The sequence below is a fragment of the Temnothorax longispinosus genome, chromosome 7 (assembly GCF_030848805.1).
Source record: "Temnothorax longispinosus isolate EJ_2023e chromosome 7, Tlon_JGU_v1, whole genome shotgun sequence".
Lineage (NCBI taxonomy): Eukaryota > Metazoa > Arthropoda > Insecta > Hymenoptera > Formicidae > Temnothorax > Temnothorax longispinosus.
This window is the reverse complement of record NC_092364.1, coordinates 4587851-4613119: the sequence shown is the minus strand read 5'-3', so window position 1 is coordinate 4613119 and position 25269 is coordinate 4587851. Positions and strand designations below refer to the sequence as shown.

Genomic DNA, 25269 nt, shown 5'->3' with positions numbered 1-25269 from the left:
ATCGTCGAATTTTTAAAGCCGGGAGGCGAAGATTAACGGAATTATAATTAAAGACTGTTGAGTCTTTCGCCTGCCACCACATTTGGCGCCAATTGGTAAAATGTCAAAAATATTTTAACGGAAGAGGAGAACCATCAATAAGATGTGAAATCGGTCCCCGTGTTTTTATAAAATTAGAAATTTCCATATGTAATTACCCAGACAGCACGCATGTCCAAAATCGGGATACAAGACGTCTTAAAGACAGCTTTAAGTTATCTTTAAAACATCTTATGTCTCGATTTTGGACATAGACTGGATTCAGGGAGCGCGCTTAGCGCTATTTGCTTATTCTATCCTTGTTTTACATCTGAGTGATAAAGACAGAATGATGCAATAGCGCTAATAGCGTGCTCCCCGAACGCAGCTATAGTGTGTTGTCTGAGTATATATTATATATAATTCAAATAAAAAGAAAAAGCTAATTCGGAGGGGAATTCTCGATAATAAAATCAACAATTCTTCATCTTGTCAATCTGTGTTTCACAATTTGGTTTCCTACGGTTTCAATAATGACAGCGATTTTGCGCTCGCGATCGACAATGATTGATATTCAGAATATCCTATAAGATCACTGCTACGATATAGCTTTTGTAATAAAAAAAATTATCAGTAAAAAAGTAATATTATGCACGTAATATATGTATGTTTTTCTATTTTGGTATTCTATTTTAATATTCATGCTTAATTATTTTCTGTGTTTTTTTTTCACTTCTCTAAATCGCATTTATATAATTTCAGCCTTTAATCGTTGCAATCAATCCCATGGCCAATCTGAGAATTTATTTCATTGTCACTTTCGATGCCCTGCGGATATCGTTCACAATGTCCTACATGATAAGTTATCGTAAAAAACATTAAAACAAAGATATCATACACCAGGCACATCTTATAAAAGAAATTTCTTTACAGACGCTACAGTTTTGCTTTCCAAGCATTATTGGAAAGCAGATTTCGTTGACATTTGGTCCTACAGTATCAAAAACTGTTGAAAAATTAACAGCAGAATTTGGAAATGTTGTCGTTACTTGCTCAAAATCGGGTAAATTAACAAAAGATTTATACAAAAAGTATTTAGAAACAACATTAAAACCGTACGTAACAGACAACAATTTTCTTCTAATTATTGATTCTTGGGGAGGACAGACTGATGCTCCTTTGCATGACGAAGTTTTCGGAAATGACGGGAATGCAACGTGCACCCTCAAAGTTATACCTGGAAAATGCACCCCATTTTGTCAGCCTTGCGACGTTTATTTTTATCGACAGGTAAAGAATTTGATAAAAAGATTGCAAAATGCTCCTGCGTTAATAAAAGAACAAAGGAAAATAGCATCTCGTGAAGATGCTATAAAAATTCATTCTCTAGTTCACCACCAATTAAGCGCTCCTTCTTTCACAAATATGATAAAATATGCCTGGTATGCTGCAAAATTAGTGGAAGAGAGAACCTGTTTTTCAAATGTCAACGAAATCTGCTTTCCAATAATGCTTGGAAAGCAAAACTGTAGCGTCTGTAAAGAAATTTCTTTTATAAGATGTGCCTGGTGTATGATATATCTTTGTTTTAAATGTTTTTACGATAATTATCATGTAGGACATTGTGAACGATATCCGCAGGGCATCGAAAGTGACAATGAATAAGTTTCATTAAAAGCCTTCTACAGAAAAACAATATATTTCTATGTAATATCAGTATATATACATATATTTCTTTATATTCTTGTTCATTGATTAAATAGTATAAAAAATAATTATTATGTTTATTATTTCAAAAGTGCTCTAACTTACAATTAATTATTGTCCTCAAACTTATTTATAACATTTGAGAAGCAGCGAGAAATAATTATTATTAATTACTGTGTATTGAAACATTTTGTAAAGGTATAAAGGTACGCATTTCCTTTATTTTGCTTATTTTTATTAAAATTATTAATTTATTTATTTTGCTTCAATTTAACATTTTTATCATTAATGCTAATAAGGAAAAAAAAATAAAGTAAAAAAAAGATTTGCAAAAGATCAACGGGAATCGAACCCGGGCCAGCGATGTAGCAGACACGCGCCTTAGCTGCGCGGCTACGCCGCTTCATCGAAGATCTCCGCTGGCGACCGGTAGACTTGCGTCGCAAAAGTTTTCACGAATTTTTTTCTCGAAAACGGCTGAGAATTGCGCGCTAGCGCTTCACTATGTTTACTATTAGTGAAGGGCTATTATGGGAAAAAGTTTCATTCAGATCCGTTTCCCGGTCCTCGCGTCCTCCCCTTGTGAGTCTCAGAATAAAAAAATGATAAAAAATCTATATACGCGTGGCAACATCGCGATATCAGGAGGAAGCGCACGCGAGGAGCAATTTTTCCCACATCGTATAGTCAACCGATTTTCCAAGACGAGACACGAGAAACCGCGGCGCAGAGAGTCGTCCGTAAAATTCCATTTCGAGAACCTCGGATTCGAGTAGGTAGTCGAAGTAGTCGGACGCGTCGCTGCGCAACGGCAGCATTTTCAGCGGCATGCATATCGCTCGGGCATGCATATCGCGGCAATCGGACGTTGCAATCTCGAGTGTCTCTCCGAGTGCATATACTTGTATTTTGCACTCTCGCCGCCGGCGCGGACGGATGAAGGAGAAGGAGAAAGAACGGCGAGACGGGCTTTGCATCCGCGGCAGCGCCGGCAGCGGCAGCGGCGAAGAGGAGGAGAGACTTGAGTGTATATATTTCATCCCCGCTGTTACGTGCAATGCGACACTCCGCTATTACGCGATCGCAGAAAGTACACGCGGAATGCCCGTGCTGGTTGTTGAGTCAACGGAGCCACGGCGCGGGGACTCGGGCTCTCTCGCCTCTCTCTTTCTCCTTCTCTCCGCCGCGTCTCCCACTCGGCGTCGTCGTCCACCACCACCTCGGCACGACACGGTCGACTCATCATCCGCTCCGTCCGTGTTCCCTGGCTCTATGCTCCAAAGGCCACGCGCGATAGTTCAGCCGTCGCGCCAGGACGGTAACGCACGCCCGCACCACGCGAGCCCGACACCACCACCGAGATGGCACCGGCCCTCAGCAAATTCGCCACCAGACGCACGCTGGCCGGCGCGGCCGCCGCGATCGGCACGCTCATCTGGATCCTGAGGAACCGCAGCAGGCGACGGACACAGCGGACCAGGTAAATATTGCGCGTCAATCGTCGTTTCGCGACTTGTCTCTGAGCAACGGCATGCTTTCAGGAACCAGTGGCCCACCGGCAACGATATTCAATATGTCATCAAGGAGGTAAGAGCGTAGGACAGCATCCTGACGCGGAGATAGACCGAGATTGTATTGACTGTTTACTTGTCTGCAGGAGAAACCGAAAAGCCCCAAGGCGCAGGTCAACGCCGTCTTCTTCCGCAGGCTCTGTCAGCTGCTCAAGATCGGTATCCCCGGTGTATTGTCGCCGGAGTTTGGCTTTGTACTTCTGGTGGCGACCGCCCTGGTCGGCAGGACCCTGTGTGACTTGTGGCTGATCAAGAAGGGCACCGTGATAGAAACGTATGTGCAGCATTTCTGATTGGTGACGTTAAAAACAAGCTTTATCTTGCTGACGCGAAACCTTGTATGCTACCAGGTCGATTGTCAATATGGATGGGCCATTGTTCAAGCGGCATTTGCTGAATTTGTTCGCCGTAGTGCCGATGGTAAGCAGAGTATTCTATCGACTAAAGGTTGCTTATGGTAATGAAATTCTTTCCTTAAGCACAATTTTAGCTCAGCTTCATTGAAAAACGGTTAATAATGTGCTAATGTTTCGTGTGATTGTATTTATTTAGATAGCGGTCGTAAACAACATACTGAAGTATGGTATAGGCGAAATGAAGTTGAGATTGCGTACAAATATCACGCGTTATTTGCTGGATCATTATCTTAAGTAAGTAACTGATATATATTTCTTTGTTAACTTGGACTCTATTCCGTTTTATTTTTGTCAGTCTAAGTAGTTCTTTATCATATGAAACAGTAATTTCGCAATTAACGAATCATTATCGATGCGTACGTATTTCTATTGTATTTGCATAACTTTAAAAGGTATTTGGTCTGTCGCTGATATCGACAGCACTTCCGTTTAAATAATGTATGACTAAAATAAATTAGGGATTGAAATGATGTTTGTTCAAGGGGTACGCGATAAGAAATGTTGAGGAATAACCTTGAATATTTAACAAAAGAGGCATTTCTTTCTTTCGCAGAGGCTTTACCTACTACAAAATGAGTAACCTGGATACTCGAATCGCGAATCCGGATCAGCTACTAACTACGGACGTCGATAAATTCTGCGAAAGCTGTACAGATCTTTATAGCAATATAGCGAAGCCTTTATTGGACATCGGTATTTACGTGCATAGATTGACAACTACTCTTGGCGGACAGGTGCATAAACGTTTACCTTATTTAATGATAATTAAGCAGAAGATATTACTGCAGAATAAGCATTTTATCGCTATAGATAATATTATCTTTTTCTAGACGCCGCTCTTGATCCTCTCGTATCTGGTAGTTGCTGGTACATTTTTGACTCATCTTCGCAAGCCGATCGGAGCAATGACAGTCAAAGAGCAACGACTGGAAGGAGAGTATCGTCATATCAATTCAAGATTGATTGTCAACTCGGAAGAGATAGCCTTTTACGGAGGAAACAACAGGGAGAAACTGACGGTGTTAGCTAGCTTCTACAAACTCGTGAGTGTTTCCAAATGTTTGTTATTCACGCGTGTTATTCACGCTCTATAATATTATTTATATTTGTATTGTGTTTTTCTTTAATTATAGGTGACTCATCTCCGTCAATGCTTAGAATTTAAAGTCTTGATGGGCGTCATTGATAATTTCGTTGGAAAATGTAAGACGATAACTGTTGTGTTAACTGATATTGCGCTTTATCCATACCAGCTTATGCTTTCTAATGCTAATCTAACGCTATTGTTAATTCTAATCGCTATTTCCTGTTAGATTTCGCGACCGTGGTCGGCTTCTACGCGGTGAGCATACCCTTCTTCCAAAAGAACCACCCCGTGCTCTCCGGCACGCCCGATCACAGGTTCAAATCGTACTACACGTACGGCCGGATGATGGTGAAGCTGGCCGAGGCGATCGGCCGATTGGTGCTAGCCGGCAGGGAATTGACGCGTCTGGCGGGATTCACGGCTCGGGTCACCGAGATCAAGACGGTCCTCGACGACCTGAACGCCGGAAAATACGAGAGAACGATGGTCTCGGATTACAAGGAAAACACGATCGGTTATCCTGGTATCGGCAAAATCGTGCCGCGCGACAACATCATACGTTTCGACAACGTTCCCCTGGTGACGCCGAACGGAGACATGCTCGTCAAGGCGCTGTCCTTCGAAGTGAAATCGGGGATGAATGTGCTGGTTTGTGGTCCGAACGGTTGCGGCAAGAGCTCCATGTTTAGGATCCTTGGCGAAGTACGTGTGCTCTTATTTATACCGTTCTCACTTATCGCTCGTCTCACAATGTCTTTGTGAATCGATTTTGTCAATGTCGATTGAATCGTATCGTAATCTGCCCGAGTTTCTTCTTAATATCTTATCTAGATATTAAGTTATTTCTGATATAGAGAATGATAAGTTGAAAGTTCTGTTATCTACGCGAATAGTGCGAATAGTGCGTCAGTGATCTTGACAGGTCTATATATGTTGATTCTACAAATTGTAATGTTTAGTTGTGGCCGACTTGGTCCGGCACCATTACGAAACCACCACGCGGTAAGCTCTTCTACATTCCGCAACGTCCTTACATGACGCTGGGCACATTGAGGGACCAGATAATATATCCCCACACGAAGGAAGAGATGAAGAGACGCGGTAACGCTAGCGACGACGATCTGAAGAAGTTCCTGGAGCTGGTGCAATTGACCCATTTGTTGGAAAGGGAAGGTCTGAACAGTGAAAAACACGGTTGGGACGCGGTAGCTGACTGGATGGACGTCTTATCAGGTGGCGAGAAACAACGTATAGCAGTGAGTCACTTTTTTTAATTTTTTTCTTACGTCTTTCAAGACTAACCTTTATCATGTAATAGTTATTTGTGTAACAAGTGCGATCACCCGCACGTCCAATTTTCAACTTAACACACGTGTTACACACCCTATTTTATATTACATTTTATATTACATGATGTAAAATAACTTAATGATTAAATAACTTTGAAGTACTTTAAAGTCTTTAAACAGGCTGCGTTTTTCCAAACCTCTGCTTAGCTAAGCGCAAAATAGCAAATGTAATTGGTTCTTATCTTTGGATCCAACCAATCACAGTTAATTGCTACTTTGCGCTTAGCTAAGCAGAGATTCAGCAAAACGCAACCAACGCAGCTACATTATTTGCTATCATTACTATTTTTTCCTGTAGATCTGTTCTTTTTAGCTTCTTTCCAACGTGGAGAAAAAAGAGAAAAGATGAACGGTGCAGGAAGAATTATCTAAAAAAGAAGAACAGATCTTATATCAATATTGTATCATGACGCTAGTGAAGTATTTCTCAATCGTTTTTATTATTTAAGATGGCTCGGCTGTTTTATCATAAACCGCAATTTGCGATCTTGGACGAGTGCACGAGTGCCGTCAGCGTCGACGTCGAGGATTCCATGTATAGATATTGCAAACAAGAGAACATTACGCTGTTCACGGTCTCGCATCGTCGCTCTCTTTGGAAGCATCACGAGGTATCGCCATCAATCTGTTTCTTTTCCATTGATTAACTTTTTGCCACAAATGTATTTACGTTTATCATGTGTTTTATGTTATTTTATCATTGCTTAACTTTCTATTTACTGTTTCTAGTACTACTTACATATGGATGGCCGAGGAAGCTACGAGTTCAAGCCGATCGAACAAGACACGATAGAATTCGGATCGTGAATTCGTGTCCCTTGTATACGCGGAAACGCGCCTGCGTGCGAGGGGCATCTAATTTAGCCTAATTCAGCCCTTTTTTTGTTTTATTAAACAATTAGGGCGCGATTTTTGATAGACGAAATTTCAACTATTATTCAGTAGTTTTAATAATAGGTAAAGTGCAAAATTATCACGACAAAGACCGGTGTTGTTGAGTATTAAATATACATAATTCACAGGATGCCTTACACACAGAATGTATATGTATTGTACAGGATGTATTGTGTGTATATACTATACAATTAGGCACCTGAAGTAAAGACAAATAGCGTGATTGCGGTTATTTTTGGCGCTATCACTGATTCTTCCACGCAGGTACGTAGTCAAACCTGCCATGCACAACGATATATTTTTCGATCGATATTTTTCTACGGGATAATATATTCTTAGCAATATATTCTCGATTGTACCTTGAGCTTGAAACATATGTGATGTCATCATAAATGACTTGAAATTTTGTTGGATCCTCGGACCCTTTGAGATATAACTGTAAATATACCCAATTTTATAGTGCCTAGAGTTTTCCAGTGTAAATTTGATTAATTACTAATGATCACTTGATTTTCTATTTAGCGAATACTTGCCAAACTAAACAATGTAAATGATACATATAAGATTGAATTAAAATCGCGAGGTCTTACTAACAGTTGTATTATATCGAGGAAAGTGTATATATATGTGTACATGACAGGATTTATTGTAAAGTACGTTTTATAAGAATGTAATTATTAATATCGTTATGTGTGGATCGCATATATGTGATTCAAGCGAAAAAATTATATAATGAGATTGCTGAGCAATAAGAGGATGATAGATATAATGAAGAAAGACTTATTGTAAATCCGGAGCAAATTAATATCAGCAAGGCATACGTAGGAAAGATGCTTTGAGGTACTATAATTTGTGATTCTCTTTCTTCCACAATTGCATCGCAATTGCAGATCTTTTTCTCTGTTTGACAAAGTTATTATAAATGATACATTATTCCTATTGATATGTAGAAGAAATTCTTTTCTTTTTCTGCTTTATAACGTATATACATGTTCGAATAAAGTTGAAGTATTCTATTCTTTACAACAACTTTGTCATATTCCGAAAAACTTTCTCTATTACAATAAATTGTTTGCTATAATTATTAAGAAAATGTATACGATGGACTCGGATTTATTAAAATACGTTAATGAGTTTGAAGTCAAATAGAAACTCTGGAATCAAAATGTTTTCTTAGCGCAAATTTCTATGAGGCTAATAAGTGCAAAGATATTTTGTAAAAAATAAAGAGATTTTTCTAATCGAGCTTGTGTAAGTAATTAACGATATTATATACTTGATTAAATCCTTTATTGTACTTTTACAAGAATTTTCCAGAACGCTTAAACCCGAGAAATTTAGAAGTTAGTAATTTTGAATCCAATTTTCATCAATTTCCATAAATCTTTATTTAGATGTTTATATAGATATAAAATTGTATTAATTAAAGATTGATTCAAATATTTTTTAGGTTTCTTTCGGATTCCATTTATATCAGATAAGGATGTCGAGAACAGTATAGGAAATTTTTATTGATACAAAAAATCGTCGATTGATTTAGAATATTTTTTTTCTATTTTTTATGGTGTATCTTTTAGGAAATAATGCAACACTTTTTTCTTCCACTAAATTTTTTTTAAATATATTTATAGGTCTAAGTTTTCGGAATTTTTCTAATTTCTATTATCATACAACGTATATAAAATTCGCGACTTTCTTTGTTTTTTACTTGTAACATAGAACAAATATTTGGGTCGTAATATCATGATTTCTTCTTCCTATTCTCTTTTATCCTCAATGTTTTATTTTAATTTCCAGAAAAATTTCGACGAAAGTGAGAAATATACTCTTTTTCTTCCTAATAAATAAATTACTTTGTATGACAGTTAGTACTTTACAGTTACCTACTATTCGTGTGACAGTTTGTATAACAGACATTCACTTACTTCATAAAAAAGAAAGAAAGTTATTGATGAAACTACTTAGAATATAATGATTACCCTTTGTCCTACTTGTTGTTCTACTTTTTCGAAAAATATTGTTCCTAATTCATAAGGAACATATTCTTCATATGTATTAGGACAAACCCTGCCCAAGTATTTTGGTACTAAAGTCTCTAAATTATGTTGATACTTTTCAAACTGTAATATAATTTAAAAAATAACACAGTGTGTGTATGTGTGTTTGTGTGTGTGTACGTGTGTGAGTAATCATTAATACTTTACCTTTTTTATTAAATTGCGTTTTGGTTCCGTTACTAAAAATTCTTCTGTTTCCGCACTTATAATCGAACTGTGGTTGATAATTTTGTTGTAGTACAAGAATCTACTCAAACTTTTGTGTAACCACATATAATTATAGTTTCCGCTAGTGATCAAATAATATTCTGAACTCATGTTTGAGATGTACTTAGCGAGCAATTCGGATTGATATTCTTCACTTGCGCCAATTGAATTACTCGACATAAACATCAGGATGATCTATTAATTTTGTTGATATGTTGCGTGGAAGCACGCATATATTTAGTTCATCTAGGATTTTAAGTATAATAACAAAAGAATATAATAAATAAAAAAAGGAAATTTATAATAAAAAAAAAACAAAATTTTATATGTGTGTGTTGACAATAAGACAAAACGCAAAAAATTTAGTTGATGTTTTACCCAAAGAAGATCCACATAATTCGTCGGCAATCTGCAACGTTCTTTCAAAATTCATAAACGACCTACTCATTATATCGGCATGGTATTCAGCAAACAAATTGCATCTTGGGCTAAGCACTGCTTTTTCTAGTATTCCTGCAGCAATGACTATTCCATAAGCCGGGATTAATTTGGTTTGAACAAATGTATATATGGCTTGGTCTTGAGTTTGGAAAAAATTATCGAGTTATAATGTCCGCTCATTTGGAAAATGAATTTAAATGTCAAGCTTGGGGAGCTTGAGAGTTTTGATATCCATTTTAGAAGAGTCGCTATAAGAAGAGCACTTTGTAATGGATCGTTATAAACTGAGCAGTTTGGCAGTTTAATTCTACCTTTGCTCATATTTTCCTGTATGTATGGCTTGGTCTTGAGTTTCAAATTTATTTTCCAAAAGTGCGGACAATAACTCGATAATTTTTTGGTGCTAAAATCTAGAAATAAGAATTTAAGAAGCATACATAAAAAAATTAGATAGATCGTTTAATTTAATTTTTACCAAAACAGCTTAAAAGAACATGTAAACTGATCTAAACATACATGTATATAGATATAAATAAATTATTATAAATATAGATATAAATCGTTTTATAAGAAAAATGCGTGCTGCAAAATATCATATTAAAAACTTTTAAATTAATTTTTGAAAACGGAAAATAAACTCGCACAATCGTTTTAGAAAAACATTCAAGACGCTGTTCTTGCTGTAATTAATAAATTAATGCTTAACAGCAACTAATAGCTTTAAGATAAATTAACAATAGCGAAAAGAAATTAAATTAAATTAATCGGCGATTAACTGAACCACAAATCGGCATTAAAGCAAAATTTTTAACTACGATACATAAATTCGTTATCTCTGTGATCCAATCTTTTTTTATCACATATCAAGCAATAAAAAATTAATTATTCTATCCGCGTTAACGAAATATGACGAGCATAAGTTAATTTACAAGTCAATTTATAAGTTAATAGAGTTCGATCAAAGTGGCCGGACAAAATTAATTCGGATAAATCGCGGCGATCGCCGCTCGGCGCAACTCGGCTCGCGTCGGCTCGGCTCGGCCGCGGCGACCGGCCGCTCGGCTCGACTCGGCTCGCCTCGCGTCACTTCGACCGCGCGCATTCGTTCGTGGAACGGGGAACGGGTACGGCGACCGCCGGGGTCTGGGAATCTAGCAGAAGCTCCGGGGCGACTCCGGTTTTCGTTCGGTTGCTAGTCGCAGGATTCGAGCGCTCGAGGGTGGGTCGTCTCGTCGTGGGTGCGTGCGTATACGTGCGTGCCGTGAAATATATACGTGGAGTGCGCGAGCGCGTGAGAAAGCCAGCGAGATACACGCACACACATATACGAGAAAAAAGGGAGAGACGGACGGTCTCGAGGTAGGAGAAACGCCAGACGGAGAGAAAAGAAGAAAGAAAGGAAGGAACGCCGAAGTCAGCCGCTTGTAAGCCAGAGAGAGACAGAGAGAAAGCGGTGAGGGGGGAGAAGACTCGTCGCGTTGTATGTATGCACATACGTGTGTGTCGCACAGTGCCGTCGAGAAGGAGGAGCGGGAGGCGGAGGAGGAGGAGGAACGAAGCGGCCACCAGTGTTCTCTGTCGAGGCTAAGCGAGGCCTCCGAGGAAAATATACTTTATCGCGCGTCGCTATCGATCGCGTTCGTCGCCGTCGCCGTCGTCGTCGGCCACCGTGCCGGATCTCCTCGTGCACGCCACTCGTGCCGGACGCCACGAATTCCGCTTTCCTCTCTCTCTCTCACTCTCGCGCGTAACGTAGCTCCCCCCTCATTCCCGTCCGTCTCTCGCCGTCGCGCGGCGTGACTCCCCGCCCCTCCCACGGTCGCTTGTTGTCCGCCGCCACCTCTTCGCCGCGTGCGCGCGGCCGCTCTCCTCGGGGTGCCGGCTGCCTTCGCTCGCCCGACGGCCCGACGCTCTGCTGTGCGCGCGGGGGGGCGGCGAGAAGGGAGGAAGACGGCGAAGAGCAGTGTGGTGGAGGCGGCGGGACGCGCCGGAGGAGTACAGGTGCAGGTGCATGCATATAGACGGCGGTAACGACGACGGGCACGTAGAAGAGCGCGAGGTCCCTCGAGCGGGGCGAGGGGGAGGAAGGTGAAGAAGAAGAAGAAGAAGCAGTCGACGGCGGGCGAGCGGAGCGAGGAGAGAGAAGGAGCGGAAGAAGGAGAAAGAAGAGAAGGAGGAGGAGGGGGAGACGGCAGACGTACACGCGAGCGCGTAGCGGCGGAAAGAGTGTAGTCGCGAGCGCGGAGCGCGGCCGACCGACGTTCCTCGTCCTCGTGTGTGCGCGCGGGTCGAAAGTTCTTTTTCCTCGTTACCGTCCTCGCGCGCGTGCAGTGCCGCTCGATCGACGGGTTTAGCAGAGGTTCCCTCCCCCCCCCCTCGGCACCGTGGCAGGATGGACGACACCGCGGGCCCGCCGCGAACGTCGGACGTAGCGGCGATGGGAAGCGAGAGCGCGGACGACGCCGCCGCCGCCGCCTCGAAGATGCGGACGATCGACGATGACGACGCGAGTGCCGCCCCCGCCGCCCCTACCACGGGCGACGCCGCCGTCGAGTGCCGCCGCGATAACCGGGGCTCGATAAGGGCCGCGTCCCCGGAACCCCGCGCCGCCGTTGATGCTGTTACTACCTCCTGCCCGACGATGACGACGACGTCGTCGTCGTCGCAGCCGCTGACGCCGCCGCCGCATCCGCAGCCGCAGCTGCCGCCGGCCCCGCAGCCGGGGTGTGGCTGCGTGGCCGCGGCCGCCGACCGGGACGAGATCACCGTGTGCATCACGCCGACCACCGGCGGCCAGTTCGAGCTCGCGGTGGACCGCAACGACACCGTGGAGAATCTCAAGAAGATCATCTCCAAGAAGCTGAAGGTCGCCAAGGAGCGCATCTGCCTGCTGCATCGCGAGAGGTGAGTGAAGGTTTTCTTATTCTTCCCTCTCCCCCCTCCCTTCCCTCTTCCCCTTCCCCCCTTTCGTCGGGGATTCTGTCGACGCGATTTTTCGGCGATTTCCTTCGAGAATTTCTCTTTCGGGTTGAGGTAGAGACGGGGACAAAGGGGGGAGGGGGGGCAATACTCGCCCCGCTCGCCCGTCGCGACGAAGAACACAACTCTGGGGATCCGGAATCGCGGATCCTTCGGATCGCCCTCGCGTTTTAAAACGGAGCGGAGAGAAAAACAGATGACGGAGGCCACGGATGTAATAATCGTGACCGACAATAAGCGTACGGTATGAGTAAGTTATTTTTTGTAAATCAAGATTTCACATTTATTGGCTAATAAGTTAATAAAGATTGATTTATTGATTGATTTAACATTCAACTGACAAAAGCGTGTGATTGAAGATCGCAGCCCTTTTTTCACATGGCTTGCTTCACCGCGCTGTTTTATCGTATCTCGCGATGAAGCTCTTGGGCTTTCAGCGAGGCCAAAAAAAAAAGGACAAAAGTTCGTCCGAGAAGGTACTCGAAGAGAAAGTCGCGATGGAGAATAGATCGGAGATCTCGATCGCACCTCTGAGGCTCTAAACTGCGCCTTTTTACGCTCCCCGCTCCTAAATCGGGACAATTGTCGGCAACGATCGCACTCCGACCGGAGGAGAAGCTCGCGCAGGAAAAGTACTGGGGAAACGTGGCACAATATTCAACGTTACGCGGAAAAAAGTATGCAAAGTCGCACTACGTGGAGGTAAAAGTCACACGATTTACGCATCGGATCCCATCCCATAAATAAATAACACGGTCTTTTAAAGATATATCCTGAAACACAAAACAGAAACTTTTACATTAAACTTTTACAGTTTAATTTTCATTCTAAATATACTTCCCGGTTTCAAAATGTACTGCCCATTATTATCTACAACTTTTTCCCCATTCTAATGTTTTCAGTTCCCTGGCGATAAGAGTCTTTCGGTTCTGAAGAATAAATCAAGCTCCCTTTTGTACCGCATTATTTATAGGACGACGCAATACAATACGCGTACAATACACTTGTTTCATCGCCGTTTGCATAATGCTTCACATACTTTTTTTTTCTCTTAAAGACAGATCGCGACATGTCTTGCCTCTTATCCCGTTTCTTTTTTTTCTCTCTTTTTTTTTTCTCTCTCAATCGGACGAAATAACGCCCGCGTCCCTCGACCGCGGTCGACTTCGTCCACGTTCTCCGCGCGTGGAAACGAAACGAGACGAGACGAGAAACACGCGTAAGTACTCGATGAACCGAGGCAGAGAGGACGGCACCACAGGAGGCCGGGCGGGCGGAAAGGAACGCAAAGGAACGCAAAGGCGCGGGATGAATCACGAGGAATTATCGTCGGTCAGCTGAAACGTTCGTGATATCCGGCGACGTCACACGTCACACGTCGCCGACGTTCGTTTTTCGTGAGCGCGGTCGCCCTCCCCGGTCGGGCGGCGATTATCCGGAGTAGGAACGTCACCGAAGGTGGAGGCGAAGGAGAGATCCGTCGCCGCGACGCCCAGAAGGCCCGGGGTCGACGCGGTGCGTGTCTCTCTCTCTCTTGCTTGTCGCTTCTATTTTTCCCACGAGCGCGACGTGCGTTCGAATCGGACCTCGCCCCATGCTCCGGCTCCGTAAAGAAAGAAGCGAAAGAGCGAGAGGGGGATGAGAGGGAGGGAGGGAAGGCAGAATAGAGACCCGGGTAGAGAACGAACGTGTGCAGACTCGTCCTTCGTGCCTGTGCACTTTTGGACGCTGAGAAGAGGAGGTGGAAGAGGAAGAAAAGAGAGAGAGGGGGGGCGAAGTGCATATACACCCGGTGTGCACGGTATACCGGGTGTCCCAGACGCGGCAGTCGATTGCTTCGGAAAGAGATAAAGGAAACGAAGCGTCGTGTTATTTTAGGCCACATTTTTAGGATTATCTGTATGTAAAACCGCTCGGTGTGTTTTGATTCGTCGTATCAGATTAAAAAGAAGGATAACTTTATTATCTTAATTTTTAGGTAGATATTTTCCTTGGGTATCCTTAGATATTATTATATTTCGAGACAAAGTGACATTTTGGTTCGAGGAATTTACAGACGAGACACGAAAAAGGCGATCTCATCGTTTTCTTAGTTTACTGTTTTAATGTAAAAATTGCGAATTTATTCGTTCATTATTATCGCTCGGAACGCTATAAGCTCGGAATGCTGAAGCGTTAAATTTGAGATGCCTCTAGGCCCTTATTATCAAATCGCGATGCGCGATTGTAGAAGATTATTCGAAATTGGACACGCGAGCTCCTCGAACATTTTTTTTCACAATAGCACAACGTCGCCATTCCGTTTATCTTATCAGTCGCGGAGTTTCTCAAGTTTCCCAACGCAGATATCTTATTCTTCTCGATCTTTTGTTACTTCAGATATTTTATAATATTCAACGCGCGTAAATCGCCGCGTATATATTTATTAAGTATTCACGCGTATAGCATACCGATACATTTGCCACGATAATCTAGTCGATAAAAGGAGATAAGCGTGCGAAAATGAAACAGACCTAAAATGCAAGCCATACTTTATACAGTTAAAATGTCTCTTCGCACATGTACATCTTCCACATACCTTCTGTCAACACATTTCATACGCTTCACTTCAAGATAGCGATGCTATTTAAAATCTCCGGAAGAGTGATGACGTTTTGCCGACTTATAAATAAGATTCCGCCGGAAATTCCGACCGAGGGAGAGGTCCGTTCTCCCCCGGTTTCGCTTCGAGTATACCGATAACCCCGCGGCAGCGTTGCTGCCCCGAAGTATCGACCTATCCTCCTGAAACCGCCTGTATACGTGTATGCTCTCGTAGGCGTCCGTGGGGGCCGCAGCGCGGATCCATCCACCTCCACTACACCACCTCCTGCCGCCGCTGCTTCGTGCGAGTACACGAGAGAAATATGGTGGAGTGGAAGGTTGGCATACCGCGGTGAGCAGTCGAGAAAGAAACGGTGGGGGAGAGACGGGAGGAGGTGGCGGAGGTGGTGTGTAGTAGTATAGTAGGTAGAGGATATCTCGGGAAATCGCGCTCCCGTAAAGTGGAACAGTGACAGCCATCTGCGGCGGTAGGCAGCGAGAGAGAGAGAGAGAGAGAGAGAGAGGGGGGGGGAGGAGAAAGAAAGAGATCGAAACACACGAAAGAGACGGCGAGAGGAGGCAAGATGGAGAAAGGAATCTATTTTATTATTCGTGGTAAGACCCGCCAGAATGCGTGTGACTAAACAGAAATCGTAGAGGGGAGAAAATACAATCGTAATGATAACAGCAAACGCGAGGATATCGACGTAAAGTAATAAGATAGATAAAGCGACGGTATTTTTATAAAAGTTGTAAAAAGCACGTTTGCAAAGTAGGCGGTCGACGATGATAAAAAGGAAGAAGCTTTTCCGGTCAGTTTTTTTTCTCCTGTTCTTTAATTGCTTCGCGAAATTCCCACCGACAGTGCAAACTCTCTTATAGGTTTCGGTTTTTAGACGAATTTTTGTTATATTCAAGAATTTTTTCTAATCCACGCGTGTAGTATTTTTTCCCGACTCAACGCAATTTTTTGTCAACATCAATAATGTTAAACGGTATAAACGCGTTATAAATTTATTCACAATCGATGTTCCGGTCGTTATAAGTCGATCAAATTTAAACGTTAAGAAATATTGTGTTGAAGAATCACGCAAAGTGATGAAGAAAGAAAAGGGGAAAGAAAAATACAAAGAAAAGAATTACATAATATTAATGTATGATTTTATTGTATTTTATATGTAATTTTTTTATCACATGTATTATACGTATATGTAATTCCCTGCGCAACATATTGTCGATATCCGCTTCTTTCTTTCTTTCTCGCTTGCTTACTTTCGGTCCTCGATATTTTTTCTTCTGCCTCGTTTTCTTACGGTGCCTCGATCAGGTCCGCCACGCGTAATTCCCTCGAGATCTCTCGTCGTCCGTCGTTGATCCCTCTCTTTCTCTCTTTCGTCTCCTCCCTCCCTCTCTCTCTCTCTCTCTCTCTCTCTTTCTCTCTCTTTCTTCGCTTCTCTTCGCCGCAGTGTTCCTTGGCCCGGCTCTCCCGAGAGCCACTACTATTCGCCGCCGCTCGTTTCTTTGTGCCTGCCGGGGCAGTTTCAGGCGCAGGTAGCACGCCGGATCTTTTTCCTCCTCCGAACAACGCGACGCACGTGTGCGTGCGTGCGTGCGTGTCCTCGCGATACGAACAGCTGTACGTGTGTCAGTTGCCATGGGCAGTATCATAGCGGGAGTATGACACGTCTCTGCCGTTGAGAAAATACTTTCGATAAACACGAATGTACGCTGTTAAAGAAAGACCTTTTTGAAACTTGTGTCCGTTTCTACCAACGCAGATTAACTGTGTGATCTTAGTTTAACTCACCTTTTATCTTTCTCTAATTTTAAGAACTAGAAAAAGATGAAAAGCAAGTTAAACCGCGATTAAAGTTAATCTACATTGGTATAAATGGACACTAGAGGATTCACGTACTCGTTAAACCGAGTGGAGAACACCTGATGCGGCATCGAATAGAATTAACAGCGATTTTGGCGACGCGAATGATTCGCGAAGATATATTATTATACTTTATTGATCTTTATTGTTACGTAAAGTGCGAGTTGATTATCAGTCGAACGGAAATGCGAGAGAGGCACAATATTTCCTGCCCCTTTGATATTTTTACCCTCCTAACTAATCTAAACTCGCAAGCTTGAGAAAAAGTGATGTTTATATACTTCCTAATGCCTTACTTTGCAGCCTTTTGCGTTGCATCATCATTATGCAAGATTGATAAAATCAGAAGGTTACTGGAAAGAACGGAAATATCAACGGGGTAATGCTATCCGATACATCCTGTGATATTTCCATTAACCAAATGAAAATAGCGCGAACGAATGCGAGAATTATTTATAGAGGCTGATTGCTTGTTTTATAAATTTCCAGCTCGCGTTTTTCCCTCTCTCGTTCAATGACGGTAAAAAGAGATCGCCGAGAGATGAGATGAAGAAATACACCGTAGAACGTAAACCGACGCGTATTAGGCAACGCTTGGGAAAATGAGCGAATTTGAATTTCTGTTAACCCTTAACTCCAGTCTCTTCGAGATTTGTGATTCATAGCCAAAGCTCAACGTACACGCGCGGTCGTGTGATAGTTCATCCGTCTCCTCAAACTGTAAACATGTTTCCGCGTCGCGCGTACAAAGAGAAATGTCTAAACAGACGAATAAAGGAAACCCGGGAGATCTCGGAAGCATATTTCCGATAAAGCAACGTTTGTACGTTACTCGTTTTAAAGTCTTGAAGAACCGCCGTGTTTTCCAGCTTTTTATCTTCTTTGAAACGCGTGCCGGTAATGCTAACCGCGGATCGGCGAGTGATAGTTCGGTCGATCAGCCTCGCGTCCTCCCGCAGAATCCTTCATCTCGCCGTTTTTCCAGATCTATTTCGCCACGCTAATTCACTTTCGGGGGCGCGCGACGTTAATTAGTTTTAACGCCGACACCTGCCACGATAATCCGCGACTGCCGCGGTAGTAGCCTTCGGTAAAAACGCGACATTGTCAACGCGATTGTGTGACATTCAGTGCCTCGTGCGGCACGTTGCGTCACGAAATAACGTGACGCAAGTGTGTGTCTTGCGATAGTCGGTTACGTTACCGTTTCGTCTTTGCCCTGCGAACTGTCCTCCTTACCTCGTGATCTCGCATATTAATTAACCGCCGCCGTATCTACGGCCATCTTTTGTGCACCTCTACCTCGGCGAGAGACAAGCGAGATCTCCGCGAATTGTTTCGAGCTGTCGATAGAAGGACGCGGATTGAGACACTGCAGGCCGATCTTACGCTCGTTTTCTCGCGCTTGACGGATAGTAATTCGTTTTTTTTTTTCTCTTTTTTTTTTGTAAAACGAGAACTTCTGTTAAAATTCACAGCGCGATCCACGCGATACGGCGCTCTGCGTCACCGTCAAGTGCGAATGTGTCATTGTGGGATTTCTGTTAGTCATCGCGTGTGCGCGTAGAAGGAGCGGACTTTAAGCGCTCGCTCTCGCCGTTTATGGCAGAAGGACAACAATTAGCGACGACTTTTTTCTTTTTTTTTGTTTCGCGATCGAGGCACCGTATCCATATTAAAGAGTGAATTCTTTGGCCTCTGGGGGTGTCGTAAGAGAGAAAGATAGTTTCTTCTCGGAGACCTGCCGTTTATTTGTTTAATAATAATTACGATATAGTCAATTAACAATAAGTAAAAAATATATATAAGGCTCTCTTGAATAAAATCAAATAACATTGAGCCAGGCGCGGTAATTAGTGCGCTATACAATAAATTATTATTTGACAGTTAATTAAATTATTAAAGCCAAATAGAATTAATATTAACACAATTTTACTTGCGATTGGAAAAATTTGTTAGAATCAATTTTGAGTGGAAAGAAGAGACTCTTCTCTTCCAAAATTCTCAATGATTCTCACTCAAGTGCTACGTCATGCTATTATTACGCTAGAATGAATAATTTTGCGACGGCGCGAGAAGAAATTCCGGGAAATCGCGGAAAGGCGTTAAAACGTGCCGCTTTTATCGCCGACTTCTGCGAAATTCGAACGGAGAGCGACTGACGTGTCAGAGAAATGAGCCTATAAGTTCGTTCGCTGTTATTTTTCGCGATCGCGGCGAGCGAAAACATGTTTATCGGTCGTGCTTGCTCGCGGGGCCCCGGGACAATCCGTGGAAAGTCGCGAGGCGAGGCGAGTGAACGCGCCGGGCGAGTGAATCAGTTGTGGCCGGTCGCCAATTCGAGAAAACAAGGATAATCGATGGAGCGGAATTGCCTCCCCTCGGCGGTTTGCGGTGTGGATTTAAAAAGCCACGTTAACTTCCTTCGTGTGGCAGCGCGCACCACACGAAAAGCGCGCCACGCGAGACAAAACAGGCTCGGAAAACGGCAGCACGTCGGACTATATAATCAAGCCGCTTTTAAATTGCAAATTATATCTGCCTCTCGGGGAGGGAACATTATCTTTGCTTATCGTTGATATTAGATTGATAATTCGCGACGACTCGAAGCGCAAAGAATATTTCATTGTGAATACTTTGGTCAATACCGAAAGGTCGATACCGCGCATTCATAGAATTGTATAGAATATGTTGTATTTAATAAAATACTAATTATTCAGTTGTGATTTTGTAAATCAAAAATAGCACGGTTGATTGAATTACATAACAAATTCTCGTTTCAAAGAAATAAATAGAAAATTTATTACATTTGGAAATTTAAACATACGTGGCACGACTGGAATTTTATGAGGTGACCGACTAAAAATTGCATTCCGATTGCTTATCAACTATTTTTATTTTCTATTTTTATATTCGATAACGTTCGGCTAATGTGACAATTCGACCATTGGTTTTGGTCAGATTGGGTCCATGGGTTTTGGGTCGTTTCTAAATTGATTTAATCTTATCAAAGTATCGAAGTTTAAATCAATTTAGAACGACCAACGGTCGAAAAAGTCTTGACGATTAATCTGACCAAAACCAATGGTCGAATTGTCACGACATTAGCCAAACGTTGTCGAATATAAAAATAGAGTCTTTCTCGTTTATTAATTATTGGCGAAACGAATACATATACTTTCTGTTATTTTTCTTTTTTTATACGTCTTTAATGGGACCGTGTGCTTCGATTTTTTTCTCAACAAATTTTTTTCTTCGTTGCTTTACACGCATGTTGCATTATTTGTGTTACTACTCGTGATAATTCAGCTGACCAAGGTATCGCGGAGTTGCGCATGCACTCGCGCGGTAATCATGCGAGCCGAGCACGACGACGCGTGGCACGATTATGCCATAAGACTATGAAATTACGTCTACGTGGTTTTTTTTTCTACGTATTGTGTCTACGCGTTGCGCTTACACGAGCGTCTTTTCGCGCGGACTATAGGGAGGCCTGCGTAAGCCACGACGCGATATTTTGTCATTACGCAAGAAGCTGCGTCTCTGAGTCAATTGTGGGCAAAATAAAACGAGATAATATAATAACGAGCTAGAAAAGCGAGAGAATAATCCGTTGCGAGAGAAAAGGGAGGAATGCAATTTCTTAATGCGGCTTTATCCCTTTCACCGTAGACATAAATTTTTATTACATTCTAGTGGACGTTGAGTTCGAAGAGAGTTTTTACCTTTAGATATGAAAGAGAAGAAAAATACAAATAATCGCTCTCCGCTCTGTGTACAGCTTGCTGCCTGTATTTTCTTGTATTTTTTAGTATTTTAGTATTAATTGTGCACAGAATCGAGTTCTATCTGTTTTTATAAGGTAAAAAAAACAATTGTTTAAAACCAGACATTTTGGCACGAAAATGTGGCAGGAATCTCCAAACACTCCATATCATATTTACAATTGAAAGTTGGTTGCTATTCTTCTATTCATATTTCTTTTCTCCTTATTTCTGTCTTTGTTGAATCATTTTATATAAATACTCTGTCGATTAGTTGAGCGCTTTAGAGCTCTCAGAACGGATGATCGCTGTACCTGACGAGTATCCGGCTAATAGCCAAGACAATCGAGACCCACGTGCGTGATACCCAAAATACCCGCTCCCCTGTACCTGTAAATAGCTGTTTACAAACGGGTACATCGCACCTATTGACCGGGTGATAAACTACTCGCCAACGAATAAGCACGAAACTTATTACGTGACTTAGCAAAGAGAGTAGTCGTATATTTGTCGAAGGATAAATATTGTCCCCGTGAGTCATTAGGCATTTTTTAACCGCGATGGCGGTCGAATTTCTTTGTCATGCATAAGCGCTTGTATTAGTTTTTCGCTTGCATAATTAATTACCTGGTGTTCGCGAAGAACGGAGAGAATCCGTAGGCCGTTCGTCGCGAGGCTGTCCCTGCGAAGCGTCCAGCACCTGCGACCTACTCGAGTATCGATAGAATATCACGAATATCCTCGCTCTCTCTCGCTCTCCGTGCGATCTCCGGCGTGTAAAACGTCCGAGAAATGTAAAACGGCCCGAAATCCAAGTTGCGAACATTTATCTCCGGCAAATATTTAACGTTGAAAAATAATTTCAGCGTAGCTCGCCTCTCTCTGGGCGCGAGAGCCTCGCGTCGAAAACACGGGTGGGAAAGAGGCCCGGCTATCGCGAGCGTTGTCAAAATCGATTTTGCATTGTCCGCACATGTTCCAGCGCAAGAACTTAATTTACGTAGCCCACACATAGGCGTGGGCTAGCACTGTTTACACGCCATGTGCGACCAGTGCGACCAGTGCGACGACGACGACGACGGCGCGGGCGGCGGCGGGTGGCGAGACCGGTGCGCGATATTTCGCGCATGAGGAACGCGGAGAAGGTCGATCCTCCCCGCCTCTCGCGCTCTCTTGATGTCCCTGGTCGCGGTGATAAAAAAAAAAGAAAATATTTCGCAGCTGTGCTCTGCCGTCTCTTTCGCGGATTGTCTCGCGCGCGCGCGCCGCCCGAATCCGCAGAGGCGAAACGCAACGGGGAGTTAATTCGGTCCTTGTGGGAAGCGAGGAGCAGTATCGTCGTGCGATTTCAAGGTGGTATCGGGCGTCCTACATCCGCGCGACGGTGGTCCAGAAGCATTTTCTTCGCACGAACCTTCTCGGCAAAGCACGGGTTATCTTTATTTTTAGATAGAAGCGTGTCCTTCTATCGATTGCGCGGAAATATTTATAGCAACACGAATTAAAGCGCATGTCAATACGAAAAAGTATTATAAGATTTTCGAGGACGTTTATATACGATAATGCAAATCTCGGCACAAATGCACGCGTGCTCATAATATTTCAATTTATGTAACATATTGAAAAAGAAATACGTAGAAGACTATACAGCGTCATAAATTATTATAAATTATTTGTATCTACTCATTAGATATTCCTACTCGTACAGACATTTATTAAGTTCTTAAAGAAAACAATGGAAGACGTCTTACGTGCCGCGCTCCGACATTTCTTTTCAATTCAACTAAATCTTGAAGATTTTTCCGAGGAGAAGATGGAAGTAAACGTTTCTTTGATTCGCATTTAAGTCGCGTTTGAGAAATAATGATTTCCCTCGCATCATATCCAATCGCTGCACGTGTTAATCTATCCTTGAAGAAATCATCTATCTGTTTGCGACGTTGCACGCGAACTGCTGCTGCATAGCCTTATCGATCGTCGAGAGGCGCGGCCTAATGCTTAATTCCTTTTTTTTCTGTAAAGGAGCATCGGAATTCCCTCGAGGACTTTTGATGCTGAAATTATAAATACAGAGAGGCGTATAAGCACTTTTGATTTGAAGAAAAACAGTGACACGATTTTTCAGAACGAGCACATTTATTTATAGCTTTTCTTATCGTAATTATTTAAATGATCGTTTTATTATTCTCAAGATCGTTCTACGAAATTACCGCTAAGTATTCATATCGTGAAACGTAAAGTTGCACAAGTATACTTTCGGCGACCGATTTATTATTATACTGCCGTGCAGGAGTACGACCGCATTAAAACATCGTGGAGTTATTTATAAGCCCTAATAAGGCTTCTATTTTTAATCCGCACTTTCTACGTCTATTTTCTGCTTCTCTCTGCCAAAGCGCGGGCTAAATAATCGGATTAGTTTAAGTACGGCAAGTGTGAAAAAATGTTATTAAAAAAGAGCAGCCTCGCCGGAATGAAACTGCGCGTCCGGTAATTTTATATATAAGAAAAGTTAAGAAAGATTAAAAATATTCCGTTACATGAGGAAGCGGAAAATTACTTTTACTGTCGTAAACTTGGGGGGGGGGGTAAGCTCTGGTATATAATTTACTTAAAGCGAGCAAATTTAAAATGTATTTAAACACAAGTCTAATTTATCCAAAATGGACTTACGCGAATTATTTAAGGCTAAGCGCTTGAAAATACCCCCGCTAATGAAGGTTGTGTAAATTGACCTGGAATATATACGCGAGACAAATCCAAAATAAACGCTTGAGTAATTGCTTTATTTCGAGTACAGCGAGTACAAAGAAAGAACGTGCTAAAACCGTTAAAAAACATATCGATTATTTAACTTAAATAATATTTCAAATATCAATATCTCGTTAAACAAAATCAGATCCCTTTGTTTAATTACAATAGGTGTTATTTTGATGGAATGTTTAATTTGAGATTTAACTTTTTGATAGCCACGTCGAGATATTTGATGCTGAAAACCGAAGTAACGGCATATCGCGATCAAATTGTCGCCAAGGAAAGATCGAGTTCGTTGAAGTCGAATATACGTTCCGCATAAAGCATCCGTGTATCATAAGGAAGCCGAGATTTATCTGTAACATTACACTCCGATATACTGGCGAAATGAGCGCGGCATAAAGCGTTGAGCAAACGGGACAAAGCGTCTCGCGATTACAAACGTGTTTGTTCCGTTCGCACGAATATATTCCGCGCCTGACCTCTCTCCGAAGCAGCGGGCGTGAACGATAGCGACAGAGAAGCAGAACGATAATATTTATAGTATAAACGGGCGCTATAACACGAGGGTTCTCCGGCCCTATCGCGCCTACCACGCGCTTATTTACGCTCGTCTCACTTCGAGAAAGGTTCACTTCGCCAAATATTTTAAGCACTCTCTCTCTCTCTCTCTCTCTCTCTCTTTTTCTCTTTATCGATTCAATAAGGAGGAAATTGCACGTTCATTTGTTTGACGCTAATATAAACGCGTGATTGCGTACAGAGCGCAAATATCTAGATGTACGGCACCTCCCGAAAGCCGCGGGTTATTGACTTTCCTGGCGTTTATACCAAGAATAGATTTTCCCGAGGCGCTCCTTGTCTCGCAGAGAGATACGTTTTTTACCGCGCATGAAAATCTCACGTGTCGCATTTCGCGAGTAAGATCGCTTTTCGCGTCTCGGCGGCGCGCCGGCGGCGGCACATACTTATAAACTCCATTCGCACGCAGCTGATGTGCGTCGTAGCGAGAGAACTGGATTCGGTCTCATTAAGGAGTTGCAGGATCCTGGCGCTCCAGGAGTAAAAATTAGGAAAAATTTGGGGAGTTATAAAAAGTTGTAAACTAATAAAGGTTTGAATCGTGTAACAGAATTGAAATGGGCAATGATGTTCATATGCACCATAAAATCTAATTTTATACTAAGATATCGTTATAAAATGGACATAACAGAATGTTTATGCTCCTATTAATTTACAACTGTTTACAACTTCTCAAACTAATTTTTACTTCTGTCAGAGTCCTGTGATCCCTGAAAGAATAAAAAATTGCCACAATTTGGGAGAAAATATGTGTCGCGAACTTATCCAAGCGACATTTCCGTCGCCAGTAAGCTTTGCGCCGCGTCACGTTTATTAATTAGATGAGCTTCAGAATTCGAAAGTCGTTAATTACACATTTAGAACGCCGTCACGATATCTCGCTACGTTTTTTATTTTTAAAAACCGTATCGATGTTATACGTATAAAAGATCTTTGAAGGAAGTGCCTGAAAGATCCGAATCGTTCTACTCTTTCGCTTTG

At 42.4% G+C, this 25269-nt stretch overlaps 2 protein-coding genes across 3 annotated transcripts in view; both read left to right on the top strand.

The window, feature by feature from the left end:
* The first annotated feature begins 2525 nt into the window (after positions 1-2525).
* Pmp70 (ATP binding cassette subfamily D member Pmp70) lies at positions 2526-8287 on the top strand. Its single transcript, XM_071784170.1, has 12 exons — positions 2526-3205; positions 3267-3312; positions 3383-3570; positions 3647-3716; positions 3849-3946; positions 4266-4446; positions 4543-4755; positions 4846-4915; positions 5026-5501; positions 5759-6055; positions 6598-6759; positions 6878-8287. The coding sequence occupies exons 1-12, from the start codon at positions 3087-3089 to the stop codon at positions 6953-6955; spliced, it is 1998 nt and encodes a 665-aa protein (XP_071640271.1). The 5' UTR covers positions 2526-3086; the 3' UTR covers positions 6956-8287.
* A 2557-nt stretch (positions 8288-10844) lies between these two features.
* Positions 10845-25269, top strand: part of LOC139816569 (uncharacterized) — a 35896-nt gene continuing 21471 nt past the window's right edge. Inside the window, exon 1 of one of the 2 annotated variants that reach the window (XM_071784168.1) lies at positions 10845-12651. In XM_071784168.1, the coding sequence (XP_071640269.1) occupies positions 12140-12651 (512 nt within the window). In that variant the 5' untranslated portion in view covers positions 10845-12139. The remainder of the gene's footprint in view (positions 12652-25269) is intronic. The other variant, XM_071784169.1, reaches the window with a different exon arrangement.